The sequence below is a fragment of the Sprattus sprattus genome, assembly GCF_963457725.1.
Source record: "Sprattus sprattus genome assembly, chromosome: 17".
Lineage (NCBI taxonomy): Eukaryota > Metazoa > Chordata > Actinopteri > Clupeiformes > Clupeidae > Sprattus > Sprattus sprattus.
Window position 1 is genome coordinate 11,582,426 of NC_137915.1, and position 22,811 is coordinate 11,605,236.

Below are 22,811 nucleotides of genomic sequence, written 5' to 3' on the forward strand. Positions count from 1 at the left end.
AATGGTGAGATTTAACAATGACATTTTAGGGCTTCATAGGTAATCTCTTTATTTTCTTTTTTTATTTAAGAGTAATCATACAGAGAGTGAACATCAAAGGTACTGTAGGTGGTTTTAAAACTTGTGTCTATGCTGCACTCGTAATACAGTATACTCAGCATAACATTAAGCTAACTTAAACTCTGAGTATCTATACTGGATGTGTAATTTCACTGTGATTCTAAAGTATATTTAACTACATAATGAGTCATTAATAGTTATTCTCTGTATCTTGCTGTGGTTGATCTGACTTGAACTGTGCTTGTTCTTTTTCCATCAACAATCGTCTTGAATTATGCCATTTTACAATGAACTATCTAATTAATGATTTGTTGCGGTCAGTCATATTTACACCCTTTAACAAAAGTCATGCTGTCCAATATCCAGTCGCCAGGCTTGAGATATCTTTGGTAAAATAGCTGTGCTTGCTTGTCTTTGATATGATTTTCATATTCTGAAAGTCTAATCTACTCAATCTATCTAATTAACATTATCAAGGACTAAACCATGGGTGACGCGTTGATGGCAGAGTTTGGGAAGGCGGCTTCATTTCTGAGAAAATCAGATATGGAGCGTCTGGAGGCTCAGACTCGCCCCTTTGACATTAAGAAGGCATGCTTTGTGCCGGATCCTGAGGTTGAATATGTGAAGGGATTGATTGTCAGCAGAGACGGGGACAAAGTCACCGTTGATACTGAGTATGAGAAGGTAAACAAATCAGTTTTACTGTATTCTTTCACATTTTATTTGAACACATCTTTTAAACCTTTTTTTATATTATTTAGACCCATGCATTGTCATTTTTGGACCTAAAGACTACCAATGAATCTATATTCATTATTATATGTAGATTTCCATGATTGCAGGCCTGTGAAAATCACAAGACTTTTGACTTCCGATTGTATGACTAACATATTCACTCCTTTTCAAAGACTGTCACTGTGAAAGATGTAGACTGCCACCCCCAGAATCCACCAAAGTATGACAAAATTGAAGACATGGCGATGTTCACCTTCCTGCATGAACCTGCTGTGCTGTTTAACCTCAAAGAGCGTTATGCAGCCTGGATGATCTACGTGAGTACAATGACAAATGTGTCTTCTCAGGAGGTTGTCAGGAGATATGTTCGAACAAATCATGATCAATCTCATTCCTCTTTGGATAGACCTACTCTGGGTTGTTCTGTGTCACTGTCAATCCCTACAAGTGGCTGCCAGTGTACGACCAGGAAGTTGTTGCTGCTTACAGAGGCAAGAAGAGGACTGAAGCTCCTCCTCACATCTTCTCCATCTCTGACAATGCCTACCAATATATGCTGTCAGGTAAAAAAGTCTTCAGATATTAAAATTAAATCTGAGTGTTGTATACAAACATCAGTTTAAAAACACTTAAACAGGATCATTCATATCGTCGGCTTCCTGATGAAACCTGCTATGTGTATTTACACCTTTTTTCAGGAAAGACAAAAAACTGATTTAATCTGAGGCAATGGAGGCAATCTGAGGCAATGGAGAAATTTGACTACTACCATCAATATTGTATTTCATTTTAGACATGTGTGCTGATTTTTCTTTATTGAGTCGTTGCTACCCCACAAAATTAAGATTGACATAGCAGGTTTTATCAGGATATTTCTGTCTGATTTTGGTCCACTCTGACGTTTAATATCATTCTGGCCAAAATGGCCGATAGCAGGTTTCATCAGGAAGCCGACGATATTTTAGGTATAGTCACAACATATACATAGAAAAAAGATATAAAAAAAACACAGGAAAATTAAATGAATTTGTTTATTTTGTTTGTTTAGACAGGGCGAATCAGTCCTGCCTGATATATATATATATGATATATTTGGTATAATCACTACATGTTAATATAAAATATATATAAAAAAAAATTTAAAAAAAGATTTTTTTTTTTTTTTTTTTTTTGTTTAGACAGGGAGAATCAGTCCTGCCTGATCACGTAAGTACACTATAGTAATGCCGTTTATATTTCTGTATAAAGTGCTGGTACAAAATAATGACTTCAAAAATACATTCCTTGCCCTTCTTTCTTAGTGGAGAATCTGGTGCTGGGAAGACTGTGAACACCAAGAGAGTCATTCAGTACTTTGCCAGCATTGCTGCTGCAGGTGCAGGCAAGAAGGATCCGAATGACAAAAAGGTTGTTGAATTGAGACAGTGTATTTAATGCAAATTTCCCATAATCATAATGGCAGTGACACTGATAGGTGTTTCTCTTCAGGGAACCCTGGAAGATCAAATCATCCAGTGTAACCCTGCTCTGGAGGCCTTTGGTAATGCAAAGACCATCAGAAATGACAACTCCTCTAGATTTGTAAGTATAACTTTGGATTGACAAACGTCACTCAAGAGATGGAAATAAAATCCCAATGCATTATGAATACTAAAAAAATTATTTCCATGTTTTTGTCAGGGTAAATTCATCAGAATCCACTTTGCTGCAAGTGGCAAATTGGCCTCTGCTGACATTGAGACTTGTGAGTGAACTTCAGTTCAATTACATCAAATCAAAATCTAATAATCCTGAAATGCTGAAAAACATTTATTTCCTCCTCATTTGGCAGATCTCCTGGAGAAGTCTCGGATAACTTTCCAGCTAAAGGCTGAGAGAGATTATCACATCTTCTACCAGATCCTCTCTATGAGGAAACCAGAACTGCCGGGTTAGAATGCTTAAACTTTAACATAACATGACATCACATGTCACTTACTGAGGAAGAAACTGATGAGAACCATATTCTTCCATTTTAGACATGCTGCTGATCACAACAAACCCCTACGACTATGCTTTCATCTCCCAAGGACAGACCACAGTAGCATCCATTGATGATGGTGATGAGCTGATAGCTACTGATGTGAGAAAAGCTGCTTTTATCTTTAAAGGCACCCAGTGCAACTTTCGAGGCAAAAATAAACATTCAATTTTCTAGTCTTTTTTACAAGTAGTAAGTTTCAATAACTAAAGACAAAGATTGTTGTTGTTTACGATTTTCTATCAGTTCTCACCACACAACGACATATCATCTTTGCTCCTTGAATGTCGATATGTAATGGTATGGAGTTATTGAAACTTACTACGTGTAAAAAAGACTAGAAATTGAATGTTTATTTTTGCCTCGAAAGTTGCACTGGGTGTCTTTAAGTTAGTCTTCTGCTGTATAGAAACACATTGGATAATTTTCTATTTGGTTCTGATCTGTTTTCATCCGTAGGAGCCCTCCAATGTCCCTGTCCTTTTGAAGTATTACTATGTTAATAATAATAATAATACTTTTCTAGATACCTCAAGACGCTGTGTGATGTTGGGTTACATATAGTTATATAAACAGCTAGTGAGTGTAATTTCACCACTTAATCTATTATTTACTCTACAGGAAGCTTTTGATGTGCTGGGCTTCACTGCAGAAGAGAAGATGAGCATTTACAAGCTGACTGGTGCCATCATGCACTATGGCAACTTGAAGTTCAAGCAGAAGCAGAGAGAGGAGCAGGCAGAGGCTGATGGCACTGAGGGTATGTTATCCAAACTGCTTCATAATGATGAAAAGCACCACTGTATCTTGACAGTCAATTTAACCTGACCACACTTTATAATAACCAAAGATTGTTTTTGAGCTACTTAACATCATGAAATAACTACTCCTATTGAAGGTTTAGATCGATAGCTTCCCCTAAAAAACATGGTCACAAAATTGTATTCATATAATGTATCAATGCATAAAGTATGTGTTTTTTTAAATAGATTTGGACAAGGCTTGTTATCTGATGAACTTGAACTCTGCTGAAGTCGTCAAGGCCTTATGTAATCCAAGAGTCAAAGTAGGAAATGAGTGGGTCACCAAGGGACAGAGTGTCCAACAGGTAGGAGAGATGCAAATTTTGTCAGAACTTTGTCCCTTTGTCAATTAAGTATTAGGTTAAGGAATATTGAATATATGTATTCATTTTGTTTCCATTATAAACCTTGCATTTTGAAGGTGTACTACGCCATTGGAGCCCTATCCAAGGCAATATATGAGAAGATGTTTAACTGGATGGTAGTGAGAATCAACCAGCAATTGGACACTAAACAAGCTCGCCAGTACTTCATTGGTGTACTGGATATTGCTGGATTTGAGATCTTTGATGTGAGTTTGTAAAACAAAACAGACATCTAGTTAATAAAGAAACCTGATGCTATAAAAGGCCAACAACATGTCTATCTTCTTTATAGTTAAATACCTTTGAGCAACTATGCATCAACTTCACTAATGAGAAGCTGCAGCAGTTCTTCAACCACCACATGTTTGTGCTGGAGCAAGAGGAGTACAAGAAGGAGGGCATTGTGTGGGTTTTCATTGACTTCGGCATGGACTTGGCGGCGTGCATTGAACTCATCGAAAAGGTGCGTAAATCTATAGTTTATATGTATAATTATAACTTTCATTATTAAAATGTAATTTTTTAAACATTTTAAGATGTAGTTCCAGTACCTTCCCTAGAGCAGTAAAATAACATATTTGTTTCAGAATTTAACTTAAAATGTGCTACTAAGGAGCATGAATGTGATTTTAGACCTAGATTTTTTTTAAAGAAAAACACACCAACAAATATCTGATATTTCTTATGTCTGTTTATACTACAGCCCATGGGGATCATGTCCATCCTTGAAGAGGAGTGCATGTTCCCCAAGGCCAGTGATGCTACATTTAAAGCCAAGCTTTATGACAACCACTTGGGCAAAAATGCCTGCTTCCAGAAGCCCAAGCCAATCAAGGGGAGACCAGAGTCCCATTTCTCCCTGGTTCACTATGCTGGAACTGTTGATTATAACATTTGCAACTGGCTGACGAAAAACAAGGACCCCCTCAATGATACAGTTGTGGGACTGTATCAAAAGTCATCAATGAAGATGCTGGGACAACTCTTTGAGGGATATGCTGGGGCTGAAGGGGCTGGTAAGCTATTTATCCATTACATAAAACACCACCTTTTTTTTAGCCCACAACTGCCAAATACGAGACAAAGAAAGAACATTATTAAAAGATAAAATTTGGATTACCCTCAAGGGTTTTCTAGTTTTTTTCAAAATGTGCATAATTTTAGTCCACATATAAATAAGGGTCATCAGAAATCTAATTTAATCTTAACCCCAAGCTGTAGACTGTATTAAATTATGGACATTTATACTTTTGCTGCAGATGCTCCAAAGAGCAAGGAAGCTGGTAAGAAGAAGAAAGGTGGTTCCTTCCAGACTGTGTCCGCTCTCCATAGGGTCAGTATGACTTACAAGTTCATGTATGATGTTTCTGTTCGTTATGCATTGTTCGCAGGGTCAGTGATTACTGTTTTATTATCAAAGTTCTAAACCCTTGAAAGAGATACTCATGCTGTTCTGAACTCTCCTTAAGTAAATACAAAATATTTTACAACAGGAGAACCTGAACAAGCTGATGACCAACTTGAGGTCGACTCACCCCCACTTTGTGCGCTGCCTCATCCCCAATGAGACCAAGACTCCTGGGGCCATGGAGAATCCTTTGGTCATGCACCAGCTGCGCTGTAACGGTGTACTGGAAGGCATCAGGATCTGCAGAAAGGGCTTCCCCAACAGGATCCAGTATCCCGACTTCAAACAGAGGTACAATCTGTTAATTATTTGTCTTGACTATAAGATAACACTAAGAGGACATATCAAACAGACCATTTCTTTATTTTTCAGATACCGTATCCTGAATCCTGCTGCTATCCCTGAGGGACAGTTCATGGACAGCAAGAAAGGAGCAGAGAAACTGCTTGGATCTCTAGATATTGACCATGAGCAGTACAGATTTGGACACACTAAGGTGTAACTAACATTGTATAATGTTCCTATACACACCTTCAATATTAAATTAGCACATTTTGTTAAGCCCAATAAAACTCTAAACGCCCAAACTGTTGATTTTAAGGTGTTCTTCAAAGCCGGTCTCCTGGGTACCCTTGAGGAGATGAGAGACGACCGTCTCGCTCTCATCATGACTGGTATCCAAGCAAATGGCCGCGGTCTTCTTGCAAGAGTTGAATTCCAGAAGATTGTTGAACGCAGGTAAATTGGATAATTAATTAAATGGGAGATTCATACTATCGAAGTGTCCGCTTCTGGGAAATATCATGAAACACATTTGTTTTTCTACATACATTGTTTTTCTATACATTACTTTAATTATACATTATAAAAAATGTACTTAGCTGTAACCAAACAGTGTGTTTAAGGGGCAAACAAAAGAAAATGAATAATGGCCTGGGTCCATATTCACAAAGCACCTTGAAGCTAGAAGTAGCTCTTAACTTGTAGATATTCTAAATAAAAATTGGCCATGTCAGTCTCAACTTTTTCTGACAGAGTAATTCACAAAGCCACTTAGTACTGATAGAAGAACCTAACCCTGGGAAAACTTAGAAGCAGTCAAGAGGACACCTAACTCACTAAGACCAAATCCTAGAAGATAGTGGGTTGGGTAGGGTATTCCGTTATTACCTTTTCCCGTAGCCATTATTCATTTTCTTTCTAGTAGGCCCTAAAGCGCATGCCTACTCACTGGCACAGACCTGTCAGTCATCAGTCAATCACCAAGGTCATTGAAAGCTAGCACATTCATGAGGGATGACGTCAGCCAGCTTTTGGAATAGGAGTTTTGGAGAGAACTGTCACTTTTAGTTTGACTAGTACTCTCAGCTATACGATCAAATGATTTGTCAATAAGGGCCATGACGTTTGTTTTAATTAAATAAATGTAATCATCATAACTCTTTAATCATTTTTACGATGTGGGGAATTCATTTTGAGAAAATATTTGCAATATACGTATAAGATTTAAGATGAACTCCCTTTGGCCTGTCCCACAGCAAGGATACACTCGTCATTGTCCAATTTCTTTACATTGTAGTAGAGCCTTTTACTTTATGTTTGAGAATTTGAAATTTCATTTTGGCTAAATGGCCTTTCCTTTTCTTTGAATTTTATTGTACAAAAACTCTGAGGGCAAAAATTAATTATGTGATTCATGTGAACAGAGAATTGCTGAAATTGCTGAAACTAAAGTCAGGTCATACTCACACAATACTATAAATACAGTATATGGGTACAAAGGTTGAGCCGATAGTAAACTTGAATTTGAACATTTGCTACACGCTTCACAGAAGTTAAAGTTCAATGCAATCGCCTAAACAAGCCTATCACAATTCTTCTTGCGCTCAGATGAGAAAATGGCCATATAATGACAATAACTCACATCAACCCTATTCTTCTACAATCTCCTGTTTGTTGCACACACAATCTGACTTAAATTCCTTTCCAAAATGTAAGGGATTCCCTGCTCGTGATTCAGTGGAATGTCCGTGCATTCATGGGTGTCAAGAATTGGCCCTGGATGAAGATGTACTTCAAGATCAAGCCCCTGTTGAAATCAGCTGAATCTGAGAAAGAGATGGCCAACATGAAGGAAGAATTCCTGAAACTGAAGGATGCCTATGCTAAATCTGAGACTCGTAGAAAAGAGCTGGAGGAGAAAATGGTTTCTGTTCTCCAAGAAAAGAATGACCTGCAACTTTCAGTTCAGACTGTGAGTAAAGCTTAATTTTCAGTGTTCATAACAACTGCTTTAAACGATACATTTGTTTGACATATAGATAGAAGGAAATATTTGTAAAATGAGCATTAAGCTACAATTGCCATTTTCACCTACAGCAATCAATTTCTCTTCACAGGAACAAGATGCTCTTGGTGATGCTGAGGAACGTTGTGAGGGCCTGATCAAGAACAAGATCCAGCTTGAGGCCAAAAGCAAAGAGCTGACTGAGAGACTGGAAGATGAGGAAGAGATGAATGCAGAGCTGACTGCTAAGAAGAGGAAGTTGGAGGATGAGTGCTCTGAGCTCAAGAAGGACATTGATGATCTGGAGCTAACACTGGCTAAAGTGGAGAAAGAGAAACATGCCACTGAGAATAAGGTCAGTGCATGTGAACTAGGCGTAAGGAGATGGTAAGGGAACTCCCTATTCTAAAATGTTTTCATTCTTTCTATTCCTTTAGGTTAAAAACCTGACTGAGGAGATGGCAGCTCTTGATGAAATCATTGCCAAGCTGACCAAGGAGAAGAAAGCTCTACAGGAGGCTCATCAGCAAACGCTGGATGACCTTCAGAGTGAGGAGGACAAAGTCAACACTCTGACTAAGGCCAAAGCCAAGCTGGAGCAGCAAGTTGATGATGTGTGTGTCCAGTTATCACCACTTTCAAATCTTTGTGTATTGCGCTGGTGTCTCAAAAATAAAAAAATCTTTTCCCACTCTTTTTCAGCTTGAGGGCTCCCTGGAACAGGAGAAGAAGCTAAGGATGGATCTGGAGAGAGCTAAGAGGAAGCTTGAGGGTGACTTAAAGTTGACCCAGGAGAATGTGATGGATTTGGAAAATGATAAACAGCAGGCAGAGGAAAGGCTGAAAAAGTATGTTTTCTGGATCACACATGAAACAAAACCATTTTTCTTTACTTTGTAAAATTGTATTGCATACATTAATAAGCAAACTATTATGTTTAGTCTAAAGACATTTTAATCTGGGGTTTTTTTTTTACCAAAGGAAAGACTTTGAAATGAGCCAGCTTACTAGCAAGATTGAAGATGAGCAAGCTATGGGAGCACAGCTCCAAAAGAAACTGAAGGAACTTCAGGTACAGAGGAAACTATTAGTAGAACAACTGAGTATACAGTATGAAATATCATCTGAGCAAATCAATTTTTTCTTAAAAAAAGGCCCGAATTGAGGAGCTGGAAGAGGAGCTGGAGGCTGAGAGAGCTGCCAGGGCCAAAGTGGAGAAGCAGCGGGCAGACCTGGCCAGAGAGCTGGAGGAGATCAGTGAAAGGCTGGAGGAGGCTGGAGGTGCCACTGCTGCCCAGATTGAGATGAACAAGAAGAGGGAGGCTGAGTTCCAGAAGCTGCGCAGAGACCTTGAAGAGTCCACTCTGCAGCATGAGGCCACCGCTGCCACACTGAGGAAGAAGCAGGCAGACAGTGTAGCTGACCTTGGCGAGCAGATTGACAACCTTCAGAGAGTGAAACAAAAGCTTGAGAAAGAGAAGAGTGAACTCCGTCTGGAGCTGGATGATGTTGCCTCCAACATGGAGCAGGTTTCCAAAGCTAAGGTAAAGTATGACAACTTTTAATGAACAAAATGGTTTACATATCAAGAGTCTAAATGTCTTTGATCTTTCTTTTTATATCAACAACTTTCTTTTTTCAGGGAAACTTGGAGAAAATGTGCAGGACCTTGGAGGATCAGATGACTGAATATAGGACGAAGTATGAGGAAGCCCAGCGCAGCATCAATGATTTTTCTATGCAGAAAGCTAAGCTACAAACCGAAAATGGTACATAACATTAACACTGGCATTACATGTTTAAACATTAACACTCTCATGACAAGCAATCATGACTTATTATCATGTCTCAAAAAAACAGGGGAGCTTTCCCGACAACTAGAAGAGAAGGATTCTCTTGTCTCTCAGTTAACTAGAGGAAAGCAATCCTACACCCAACAGGTTGAAGACCTTAAAAGACAACTGGAGGAAGAAGTCAAGGTGTTTAGAAAACAAACTACTACATGAACAGTGTAATGTAGTATAATAAGGAAGTGTGATAAATATTAATGTATCAATTTATACTCATGAAATAATTGACTTATTGACTAATTCTATAATACAATTTTCCTAGGCTAAGAATGCGCTAGCCCATGCAGTGCAGTCTGCTCGCCATGATGGTGACCTCCTGAGGGAGCAGTTTGAGGAGGAGCAGGAGGCCAAGGCTGAGCTGCAGCGCAGTCTCTCCAAGGCCAACTCTGAGGTGGCTCAGTGGAGAACCAAGTACGAGACTGATGCCGTCCAGAGGACTGAGGAGCTGGAAGATGCAAAGTAAGGCCCCATGACCTGACGCTGTATAAACTGTTTAAAATCAAAGACTAAGCATAGCTAGTAAAATCTTAATGCACACTTTAAATGTATTGTTACTCAGGAAAAAGCTTGCTCAGCGTCTGCAAGATGCAGAGGAAGCTGTGGAGGCTGTTAATGCTAAATGCTCCTCCCTGGAGAAAACTAAGCATAGACTGCAAAATGAGATTGAAGATCTCATGGTAGATGTGGAGAGATCCAATGCTGCTGCTGCTGCCCTGGACAAGAAGCAAAGAAACTTTGACAAGGTAACAAACCCATTTCTCCCAACAAACATTTAACTTCAGACACTTCATGTGATATCGCAGGGGGGGAAAATCCTGTTCCATATTTCAATTTGATCAGGTCCTAGCGGAGTGGAAGCAGAAGTATGAGGAGTCTCAGACTGAGCTGGAGAGCTCCCAGAAAGAGGCCAGATCTCTTGGCACTGAGCTCTTCAAACTCAAGAACTCTTATGAGGAATCTCTGGATCACCTGGAGACCATGAAGAGGGAGAACAAAAACCTCCAAGGTATGTAAAGACATGAAATCACTGCCATGTGCATGAACAGTGATGTATTTAAACATACTTTTGTATGTGAACACAGTTTTTTTTTTTACCCCATAGAGGAAATATCTGATCTCACTGAGCAACTTGGTGAGACTGGCAAGAGCATTCACGAACTTGAGAAGGTCAGAAAGCAACTTGAGCAAGAAAAGGCAGAGATTCAAACTGCTTTAGAGGAAGCAGAGGTATGTTTAAAATAAGTCAATTTGATTGTGTCTGTTTCTTAGACTTGCTAAGGAATGTTCTATATCTATAATAATGTGCTTATATATTTCAACAGGGTACTCTAGAGCATGAGGAGGGTAAGATCATTAGAGCTCAACTGGAGTTCAACCAGGTCAAAGCTGACATTGAACGTAAACTTACCGAGAAGGATGAGGAGATGGAGCAGGCCAAGAGGAACCAGCAGAGAGTGGTGGAAACCCTGCAGAGCTCCCTGGAGTCTGAAACTCGCAGCAGGAATGAGGCTCTCAGGCTGAAGAAGAAGATGGAGGGAGACCTCAATGAGATGGAGATCCAGCTCAGCCAGGCCAACAGGCAGGCAGCTGAGGCCCAGAAGCAGCTCAAGGGTCTCCAAGGGCATCTGAAGGTTAAAAAGCAGTACATGAGTTCAATAATAACTGTAGATGCAAATATATCCATGTGCATTTACGATTTCTAAAATGTATCCATCATAGGACTCTCAGCTACATCTGGATGAAGCTGTCCGGGCTGGCGATGATCTCAAAGAGAACACTGCCATTGTGGAGAGACGCAACAATCTGCTACAGGCTGAACTGGATGAGCTGAGGTCCCTGGTGGAGCAGACTGAGAGAGGCCGGAAACTGGCTGAACAGGAGCTACTGGACGTCAGCGAGAGGGTGCAGCTCCTGCACTCTCAGGTAAAATCCTTAACATGGTGGTTCTTCTGACTAATTCATAATGCGACACAGACTATCATGAACATTTTTGTTTTCCCACATAGAACACCAGCTTGCTGAACCAGAAAAAGAAGCTGGAGGGTGATACATCCCAGCTGCAGAATGAAGTGGAGGAGGCTGTGCAGGAGTGCAGGAATGCTGAGGAAAAAGCCAAGAAGGCCATCACCGATGCTGCCATGATGGCAGAGGAGCTGAAGAAGGAGCAGGACACCAGTGCTCACCTGGAGCGCATGAAGAAGAACATGGAGCAGACCATCAAGGACCTGCAGCACCGTCTGGATGAAGCTGAGCAAATCGCCATGAAGGGCGGCAAGAAACAGATCCAGAAGCTAGAGTCCAGGGTGAGGGCTGATATTATATTTTACTGATTTGAATGTATTCCTTGTTCAATAAGGATATCTTTTCAAAATATAGTTTTCAAATCTGGTTCATGTGTCTACATAGATGAGGGAGCTTGAAAATGAGGTTGAGTTAGAACAACGGAAGGCCAGTGATTCTGTCAAGGGGATCCGTAAATATGAGAGACGCATCAAGGAACTCACCTACCAAGTAAGTTTAATTCCATAAAATGTCTCTGCGTGTCTCTCCCCCACATCACATAGATAAACAGTAATACAACATGCACTTACCACTTAATCTACAGACTGAAGAAGACAAGAAGAATCTGCATCGTCTCCAGGATCTTGTGGACAAACTGCAAATGAAGGTCAAGTCCTACAAGAGAACAGCAGAGGAGGCTGTAAGTTTTCCATAATTCACCACTAATTTCGTTCAGACATACTAGAGTGATCTGTTACTTAATTCTGTGACTAATTATGATTATCAGGAGGAACTGGCCAACGGCAGCTTGGGCAAGTTCCGCAAGCTGCAGCATGAGCTAGATGAGGCTGAGGAGAGAGCTGATATTGCTGAGTCTCAGGTCAACAAGTTGAAAACCAAGAGCCGTGATGCAGTTAGCAAGGTTAGCTCACACACTAACATTAAATCTACTATCAGTGGTTTTCATTTTAAAAAATCCATTGACAATGCAAAGAAAGTATCTGCCTACTAAGCACATGGGTCTTTGTCTAACACTAGAACATCCAAGCAATTCACACCACCAGGAACAATAAACCTGTGCTGTGTGCAGAGCTTTTACACCGGCTCAACTCAGTTGCACAGCATCTGCCATACCATATGCATTGTTAAGAAAAAATGCTAATGTTCCGGAAACAAAGGCTGTCTGTTTTGAGTTTGCATGTAAATATGATCATGGCCATCAGCATGTAAGCAAAGTCTACAAAACCCAAATTAGGTATTTACGACACGAGCTCATCCACTGTTAAATCATGTGCAACAGAGATTTATTTCTATATAAACTGTAAAATCAGTTCTGAAGTCTCAATATCTATAGGACATTATAGTCTCATTATCTATAAGACTACTTAAATAAGCCTATCTGATTAAAGAGATGGCAAAAAATAATTCATCAATTAAAAAGTCATAAAATGTGCCAACCATCGGCCATTAATGCTAAAACTCCCACTCTATCCGGAAGAAAATCACAGATCTTTGTTCTTGCTACCAGCAGCTTTTCAGCCAACCACATTCCAAACTAGTTGATAGCAATTCACCTTGATAACCAGTTTGCCTGATCAAGATACAAATTTGTTGAACAGTCAATTACTTGTTTGATCAAATATTATACATGCAAATGATATATTTTCTTTTTCATATTTCCCTTGCAGAAAGGTCATGATGAGTGAAGAGTGAAGCTCTGACTTGGACCTTTCCAAAGAGCATATCTGCCTTACAGTGATTTAGTTGTCCTTTTAGCTGCTCTGTGTTACAGTAGATTTAATAAAATGCGTGTCAAAACTTTCATTCTATTTGTCATATGTTAGCGTATGATAGCATTTGATTAGTCATTGATGAAAAACCATCAAATAATTAATTTTTGCTTCAAACCAATTACATTTTGTTTATAAAGCGCCAAAACAGTAAAATTGTCTGAAGGCACTTTAAAGAGCCCAGGGCCCGAACCTGCCTGGAGCAAGCCCCATGGCGACAGGGGCATGAAAAAACTCCCTGTTAACAGGAAGAAACCATAATCAGAACCGCTGCACATAAGGGGGGATCCATCTGCTTGAGGCTGGCCGGGTATATAGAAGGGGAGGGAGAGCTAGAATTTGGTGAGAAGAGTTCATCACTTTGATGTTTAAACAGAGGATACATTTAGGAATCTCAGCTCTCACTGGTAAGCACAGACCTGGAGCCATGGAGAGTAGATTAGATTGAGCTCCAGAACAGGACGTGGGTTCTTCAAAGGCTGTGATGAGTTGTCAAAGTATCAACCTCAACACTTAGGATTGTTACAAGACATGTTTAGACCATAATGTCTTAAAATATAACAAGAACAAAAACATTGCAAGAAACTTGTATAAATAAAAGGACATAAGAGGGCTAGCAATGTTTGTCAGCGTAGAAACACTTAAAAGATCTGAGAAATGCTTTCCTAGATCAGTCCATTAATCCATGGTACATTCAAGCACATACCCACTTCACACAGAAAACATTTAAAGACTACTGATGTAGTAACAGAGATGAACACCAAATAGAAAAATGTTCCAGTAACTGAATGACAGGTGACTAGTCACAGGGAAAAACATGCTACACTACACATATAAGCCATTTCTCAGGGGCTAGGATGACATGGTGCTGTGTCCCAGAACGCCGCACTTTCATGAACTGGGGGAGGGTTCATATTAATAAACATAATTACACACTTTAAACCTCTCCAAAAAACAGACAATCTTGGAAACATCTTAATCAGGCAAACGTTGTGACACTAGTAAAAGTTTATCGCACAAGCCCAGATACAATTCTTCTCAAACTCTGTTCAATATGGCACATGCATGCAACAGGTATTGTATGGTAAGGTACTACAATTTATACACCTTCATACCTTCCAGATGCATGCTCTTGTTCCCTGCAAGTAATTCATGGCACTGTAGTATTTTGCTACAAGACCTTTATGGAAGGAACATCATCTGATGGCACTGCTTTTAATTCAATGCACATCAGTGTGTAGCTGTCCTTCTCAATCACACTGTGGAAGTCAGCAAGAATTTCACAGGGTTATCTTTATACTCAAGGACAAAGGAAGGGAAACAAATGTACAGTAAACATGACAGCTTCCAATTGCATTGCCATTTAGACAGTTACGTCAAAGACAGCAACAGACCACCACATTTGTTCTCTCTTTTGTCTCACAGCCAACGACTCCAGGGCCGACAATTACATGGTCCTATCTCACCATCTAGCTAGCTTCACACACACACAATATTTGAAATAGAAAATTCTAACATATTTAAAATATTCTTATAGTCTTATATTTAGCTACTATGTTGTGCATGTTTTTGATCCAGTCACAGCTATACTGGACATCCTGACAACCACCACCTAATAGAAGTTACTCAGCTGTCACTTATTGAGTTCTATCTAGTCCTCACTGAGCAGCTAAAAGTACTTGAGATGGCCTTACACGTCACTATTTAAATAATTTTGCAACACTATGTACTGACCCTCCATAGGATGTCAAACTCTTCTGTCCTCAAGTGATAAGCTATACTACACTTCACCTGTGACCTTAACCTTCAGGCACCTCTCTTCAGCACTGAGGCAACAATAATGGAAGGGGTGCTACATGCTGTTCTTCTCAATCACAGACAGGCACTCGGCAGGAATCTCACAGTGCTATCTTTGTGCTTTCTCACAGTGCTTTCTGTTTCGGTAAATGTGTTCGTGGATTGAAGGTGGGACTGTTTGAATGTGTGTGCAATCAATGGCTTCAATTACGTTCGGAAAGTGTGCAATTTAAAAAAAAAAAAGTCCTGTTTGATGTCTCTAATTTCAGCTACTGTATGGCAGTGGGGAAATGTATTGACCAGTGCGCCGTAGCAATGCGTCGAGTACCTGGGTGAATATTTGGCTGAGGCTATGTGCACACGAAGTCTAGTTTGTCTTCGTCCGCAACGTGCAGAATACCGATAGCCCTATGATAAATATGAACACTATCTATCCGCACACGGTTTCCGCAACGATCGAAGTCTGGGGTAGAAAGTGAGTAGATTTGAATCGGTACGGGGGCTGGTGTTCGTCTGCACGGTTTCACGCAACCTGATGACGTCATTGCCCCACGTGATCATTTTGCGATCTCCAACCACAATATATATAGCTTGTTCTCCCTCAAAATCTCACTCGTGGTGGGCCTCGAATTCACTAACATTAACCCAGCCTTCTGATTTTTGATTAGCCTCCTATCTTGATATAATTCTTCTTATTCAGACGTAACATAACTTTCATGACCACAAGTATAAATTGGCCAGCGATTTAATTTGCTTTTTTATTCATAAATGTATGTAAAATGGTCGCAGCAAAGGCTCATGGGAAATGGGATGACAGACATGTCATGTTGTACTGTTCCAAACTCTTTATTATCAATAGAAAAAATTATTATTTTTCTCATATCCTTTAGTCTGACCACTGATTTTATTAACCATCATAATGTAATGTTGTTAATTGGAGCTTGAATGTCTTGTGTAATGTGTGTTATGTATTTAGTCTCTAGGTTTTTCACGTTTTTTCAGTTGTGTAAATAAAGCGCTAAAGCGCCACCCACAGGTGTGAGGTATGTACTACAGCCCTTTAAACACAATCTGGTGGCTCCGTTTTTACGCAAATCTCTCGTTGCCAGCTTCCGTATTTACGAAATTAAAAGATTCGATTGGTGTGAAAAGTAAATCCGATTCGGAGGCCCTAGACTTCGTGTGCATATGACCTGAGTGAAGGCTGAGATATATCAACTGCTGATGCTATAACTGTTTGAAATGATCCGGATGTCAATATTTGCAATGTTGTCCGGAGTTTAACAACTGATGGAATGGAATGTGATCGCCGGTTGGAGGGTTCGATGTCGTCTCTGATCTGGTTCAGTAATTGAAGTATTGCGTGGCTGGTTAACCTGTACCGTCTAATGATTTGTGGTTCGCTTAACTGAAAAAGTGTTATTCCAGTTGAAAAAAATGTTTCTGTGCGCTGTCTCTATCTCTGTCTTCGCCTTGCTCTTATAACTGCTGCCATATCAATGTTTTCAGACTCAATGGAAATGCGCTTCCTGGTTAAGACTTGCTTTTATGAGGCGGAGAATTAGCCTGCAAATTAGAGACGCGCGCTCGCCAGGCAGTTTTAGTAAATACCACGCAATACATCATTAGGCGCACTTAACTTCTCTCCTCCCATACCCACGTTCATTATACCCTCCAACCTCGTTGCAGCTTACACCCACAAAGCGTAAAAATGCCCCTCTACTTAAATGCGCCTCCTTTGTAAATACTGTTTTATGTTTACGACCGCTATTTTAAGCCTGAAATGGGCGCAATCCTGTTAGTAAAACAGGCACTTAAAGTGTTATTTCGGACACAACATAATATTAGTTTGCTTTTTTGCTATTAACTGGTATTAGACCGAAAACAAGCAAAGGCAGGAGTTTTTTCGCGTTTGTTATTGTGTATTGTCCAATACGCTAGCACTTTAGCCAGAGAGTGAGTTAACATTTAATATAGCGTCTCACATTATGCTATGATAGCTAACTTGTGCCTTTTTATTGTATAGAGTAGTGTTAGCATAAAACAAAACGAGCATGTACCGAATCAAACTTACCTCACAACACAATTGCTATAATAATCCTGTTCGTTCGGTCATGCCGCCTGGACTGGAATGAAAAATTAATGAATATATACTAACTACTTACTGGCCGAGAGTGAGGTCATGCAGGTAAATATCAGACAGCGGGGCCGAAGTCTGATATACCTGCATGACCAAACGGTCGAGGTTAGTAAGTTGTTTATTATATGGCATTTAAGCTCTTTTCATTTTGAAAATAAATGGTAATTGTAAATAGAATTCATGTCGTTTTGTTCAGCTCTCAAGTCTTCTCACGACACAGTGTTTCAGGTGTTTCCTAGCAAACAATGACTTGCTAACTTCAAGTTACAATGATCAATAGAAAACGGACAACAGGTCTCAGCTTAAATGGCTTTAATTTACAGTTAAACACAAGGTTTTCAAACTATAGTAGTCAAGTCTTCATCATCACTTTCAATAACACATTTTCGCTGCTTCTGAAGTCCTATAAAGTATTACCCGATATCAAAATGTTCGCGAATTCTTGAGTCTTTATTCTTCAACTCTCATCAACTGTCATGTTACCACGACATTCAACTGGTTTCCTGTTCTCAGATCATTTCATAATAGGAGTCCTGATTCTATCAATACATGCTCATGGCTGTTGATATATCGCTAATTTTTAAGGATGTCATGTAATGTTTAGTACTTGGTACATGGTATCACTCATTTTTAAGATTGATGGGGTGTGCAATAAGAATACTTATCAGACCGCAGACCGGCTAGAACGTCAATGCGCAGCTGGCATGACTATCCATTAGCCAATCAGAATGCTCGTACTGTCGTTGCCATATAATAATATTTAATATTAAACTAGCCAGCTAACTAGCTAGTTAATAACGGTTAAGTTATCAACCTTTATTTCGTTCATCTCGTGCTGTTAGCCGTTGATTTAAATCTTTGAGAGAAACGTGGCGTGATTAATTATGTCTATTAATGAATATTTTGGACTGACAACAACTCAACAGAAATAAAAGAAAGGTTTAAACATTACTACAAATAGGACTGCACCTAAATATTGTCAGATATAGACCTACCAGGAAAAAAAAGATGATTAGGTTACCTTTGCAGACAGGCATGAACATACTGACTTGGTATAGTAGGCTACAACAACAGAATGTCGACATAGTAGCCTATAATCAAAGACTGTTATGACTAAATATAGCCTACATTAAAGAGAAATAAATACATTTCGTTTTTACATCCCTTTCCAGAAAACGCATAACAGGGCTCTCAAGTTTTGAAGATGGGCAAGAGTGACATATCACCCCCCCCCCCCCCCCCTCCCATGCTGCCCGCCCTGCCATATGCCCACAGACCAGGGCAGGATATTAATAACATGCTAGTATGACTAATGAGCTCGCGAGTCACAACTTCACCAAGCCTGAAGAAGCCTCGGAAATCTGAATAGAATGTCAAAGCAAAAACATTTCCAAAAAATAAATAATGCCCATAACATCATTAAATATTAAGGGCTGCCTTATATTCATTCGAAATATAGATATATATCTATATTTTGAATAAGCCTACTCGGATGTATTACAGCCTATTAACGAAGTTCGGAGTAAAAGCTATAGTGAAAAGGCAGGTTGTAGCCTAAAACTGTGGCTATAAAACACTCATTAAAAACTGAATTATCTAGGAAATATTCTCTAACTGCAGTCAAGTTGTCATTGCTTGTGTCAAACCAGTGTGAATTTGTTGTAACATTAAAACAGTAGACGACTTACTCTTTGTAAAAGATGATGCTCGGAGCTCCTGTGGTTCCTCATCAGGTGAACAAAACTTTCGGAAGATCAATCGCGCGCAATTCCAAGATGCTTTATTTTCATTGGTTGGTCGATTAAATCTTACCCAGATACAAAAGATACGTTTTGTATTGATTATTGTATAGCCCATTTCTTTTTTTTTGATTGGCTGATAAGTGGCACCTCACGGCAGACCTCCAGGGTATTCGGGGAGACTTGCTTGATTCCTCCATGGTCATATTTGCGCGCTGCGGCCACTGATCTCAAACAGAAACTGGATAGCGCATCCCATGGTATCAAAGTGAGGCATCGTGGCAAATTAATTAAATATCTTATATATAATATTCATCGCCCGTCTTAATCATTGGTCTCAAGCAGGACAGTGGTCCCTACAAAATGGCCGCCAAGATTTTTCGTGTGGCCTCACTTAGAAACTGTCAGAAACCATGGGATGCGCTTTATACTGACCTTAAATCAAGACAACCTATCTGATACAGGGGGTGGATAAGAATGCATTAGCTACACTTAATTATACAGTACACTTTCTTGAGCTTGTCCTGGGCTGACCCTTCAATGAAATACCTGTGTACTGAAATGAATACTCTGGCTCCTCAGAGCTGCTCCAGATGATGCAGTTGGTCACTGATCGCAGAGGAGGAGTCTGTTGGCTGCAACAGCCGATCTAGTGAAGTTTTCCTCCACTTCACACAACTCAACACACACATCCACTCAGGTTTAAAGCAGGTTAGAGAAGTGCAGAAGGGAACATGGGACCTAATTACTCATTTCTTAACCCTAATCATGGTAATCATGGCATGCCATTTAGCCTAAAACTGAATATGCTAGGAACCCCCTCTTTGTTCCGAATAGATGGATCACTTGAACTGTATACAGTTACCTTTCAACATTAACCCAATGGCATTGAAGCACATCATAATTTAATATCAACAATTACTAAAAATAATGGTAACAGTAACTACCCAAGGTCTGGGGGCAATAAAAGATTGTATTCCTCTTCTGGTCATGTAACCTAAGAAGGGTGTATGACCCAAGTAAGAATCAAAATTAATTTGTGCCTCGATGTCCATTTTATGTACCGCAAGACCATCTGTTGCAGATTAGATGCTTCTCAGTCTGATTGGCATTGAGAAAGAATTTGAAAGGGTTGTATTTGTCCTCAAGGATGCAGGGAAGGAGTCATTGCATGGTAAACAAGACAGAGCTAAGGCTTGCACCTCTCTTACTTAGCAACTTGAGGGACAGCAACAGGCCACTGATTCTGTGTCCTGGTGGACACTTCCAGGAGTACATGGCAGTGCAGTAATATAGGACCTTACTCTTCTGGCTTGCCCCGCTGATTGTAACCCACTGCAGCCCAAACATTTTGAAATCTTAACAATTCTCAAATAATTATGAAATAGAAACTGATAGCTGAGCGACCTTTGAAGAAATATTGCCGTCAGGAATATGCTGATACAGCATTTTCATATAAAAATCATGAATCTGATCTGAGCATTTACATTTACGTTAATTTAAGGCGTTTTGAAATTGGGTAGGCAAAACCATGGTCTCTTAAATTATGGTCAGCAAATTGTCCGTCAAATGAAATACAGTAATTGGCTTCAGCTAAAAAACTAACATTAGTTGATTTCATATGATTACAATCCACACTTTCACATTTTTATAAAAATGTGCGGTCCAGTTTGAAACATATAACTTGATTAATATATTTTGTCTGTTATAAGTGTGACACTCTTACCTGTGTGATTAAGACTATATGGTAAACTGATTCAAATGAATCAGGCCAGCCAGGCGGATGCCCCCTTTTGATCAAGTTCCCCTCTTTTTAAAGGAAAGTTTGTCATTGTAGGTCTTTGTTTGTCATTTTCCTTTCTCATATAAGCAGTTATATTTAATTGTTGGCCTTAAATGATCCATCATTTTTCTAAAAAATGTATCTTTAATTACAGTCCACGCTATTCCATTTCTGTAAATACTGTGGTATGTATAAATTATTTCAAATGCTGTCAATAAAAACTATGATCATAAATAAAAATGGAATTTATGCACACTAAACAAACACGTCACTTGCCTTCAGCAGCCAAAACTGGATACATTTCCGAAGGTCAGTCTAGTCTGTAGGCAGACATGGAACCTCTATGGTGCAGTAACAAAATTCATACCCCTGTCGGTGTGCTTGAGAAGGGTGTCACCGGAGGCCATGAAGCCACCTGCCACTGCAAGTCCATGCCAATAATATCCATCGCCCAGGAGAAGTTGTTCTTAAGGTCCTCCCAGCACAAGTGGTGATGGCTCAAAGACTCCTGACAGCTGGGACTGGACCCCATAAGGGTCGCAAAGGAGATGCAACGGCATGTCCAACCTCTCAAAGCTATCTAATTAGGGTCTGGGAGAATGGAGGCTAAGGATCCGGTAAGGTGATGCACACTCTCGGCCCGTCAGCGTCACATTAACAACACATTGTGGGTGGCTTCAAGCTTTCCTTGGTGTGTAGACATGCCTTGACAGCTTTCTTGACCCCAAGTCAAGGTACTTAGCGGAGCAAGACCCAGAGGCCTATGGCTCAACACCTCCTTGACTTCTTGGTGCAAACAGCTGAACAAGTTTTTATGTGATTAGACAGGTCAGCAGTCAAATACCCAGTAGACATTATGTTTTCAGTTGTATGCAAGATGATTTTCCGATATGGACAATGTATTTACAGTTTCAGTTACCTGTGATCTGTTATTTGCGATTAGATATTCTTGACATAGAGCAGACACACAACGCATCAGTAGCACTAAGCACCTACTGTATGAGAGTCACTATTTAGGGCATGAGTCTTGCTGCCATAGAAACCACTTAAAATGGTAAAAATCCTCACCTCATTTTAAAATTAAGTATGGATGAGACAAGAGTTTAATTAATTAAACTATATTGTCATATGTGTTTCAAATGGAACAATCACATAAACAACCAAAACAAAAAAACACTGGTTTTAGCCCTTTCGTAATGAGTGAGCCTATTTGTAAAAACATCCTCTTTTTTGTTTGTTAAGGAACTGGCATTATAAATATCTCCAAACGACGACGAAGCTGGCGCTAATTAGCCTATAAACTAGGGTAGGCAGCAGTTCTCAGAAGAAAATTGGGCTAATTTGAATGGCATCTTATGGTTTAGGCAGATTTGCCATGCTTAGGGCCTGATTTACTAACAGGATTGCGCCCATTTCTGGCGTAAAATAGCAGTCGTAAACATAAAACGGTATTTACTAAGGGGCGCAGCGCATATTAACGCCTGTGGGTGTGAACAGGGGAGGTTACATGGACGTGAGTGGTAACGTAGGCGTGAAGCGCTCTTTAATGGGAGGAGAGAAGGTAAGTGCGCCTAATGATGTATTGCGTGGTATCTACTAAACTGCCTGGTGAGCGCAAGTCTCCGATTTGCGCGCTAATTCTCCGCCTCATAAAAGCACGTCTTAACCAGCAAGCGCATTTCCATTGAGTCTGAAAACGTTGATATGGCATCAGTGATAACAGCAAGGCGAAGAAAGAAGACAGAGACAGCGCACAGAATTATTTTTTTCAACTCGTATAACACATTTTCAGTTAAATGAACCACAAATCATTAGACGGTACAGGTTAAAAGCCACACAATACTTCAATTACTGAACCAGATCAGAGACGACATGTAACACTCCAACCGGAGATCACATTCCATTCAATCAGTTGGTAGACTCTGGACAACATTGCAAATATTGGCATCGGATCATTTCAAACAGTTATAGCATCAGTTGGTATATCTCAGCCTTCACTCAGCCAAATATTCACCCAGGTACTCGACGCA

General features: G+C 39.8%; 1 protein-coding gene across 1 annotated transcript; it reads left to right on the forward strand.

The window, feature by feature from the left end:
- Nucleotides 1-546: 546 nt before the first annotated feature.
- Nucleotides 547-21,275, forward strand: LOC308378506 (myosin-7-like; the record flags this gene model as incomplete). The annotated part of the gene is made up of 37 exons (XM_080855447.1): nucleotides 547-747; nucleotides 972-1,115; nucleotides 1,205-1,361; nucleotides 1,977-2,004; nucleotides 2,100-2,205; nucleotides 2,287-2,379; nucleotides 2,479-2,542; nucleotides 2,630-2,728; nucleotides 2,817-2,920; nucleotides 3,440-3,578; nucleotides 3,808-3,926; nucleotides 4,043-4,192; nucleotides 4,279-4,449; nucleotides 4,690-5,002; nucleotides 5,246-5,319; nucleotides 5,480-5,685; nucleotides 5,767-5,890; nucleotides 5,996-6,132; nucleotides 7,393-7,648; nucleotides 7,794-8,036; nucleotides 8,119-8,295; nucleotides 8,384-8,529; nucleotides 8,663-8,753; nucleotides 8,836-9,225; nucleotides 9,324-9,450; nucleotides 9,542-9,660; nucleotides 9,794-9,990; nucleotides 10,091-10,274; nucleotides 10,372-10,537; nucleotides 10,634-10,758; nucleotides 10,854-11,162; nucleotides 11,251-11,454; nucleotides 11,538-11,834; nucleotides 11,938-12,042; nucleotides 12,137-12,232; nucleotides 12,320-12,454; nucleotides 21,171-21,275. 37 exons carry the CDS (start codon nucleotides 547-549, stop codon nucleotides 21,273-21,275), a joined length of 5,901 nt encoding a protein of 1,966 aa, XP_080711573.1.
- Between the last annotated feature and the right edge of the window lie 1,536 nt (nucleotides 21,276-22,811).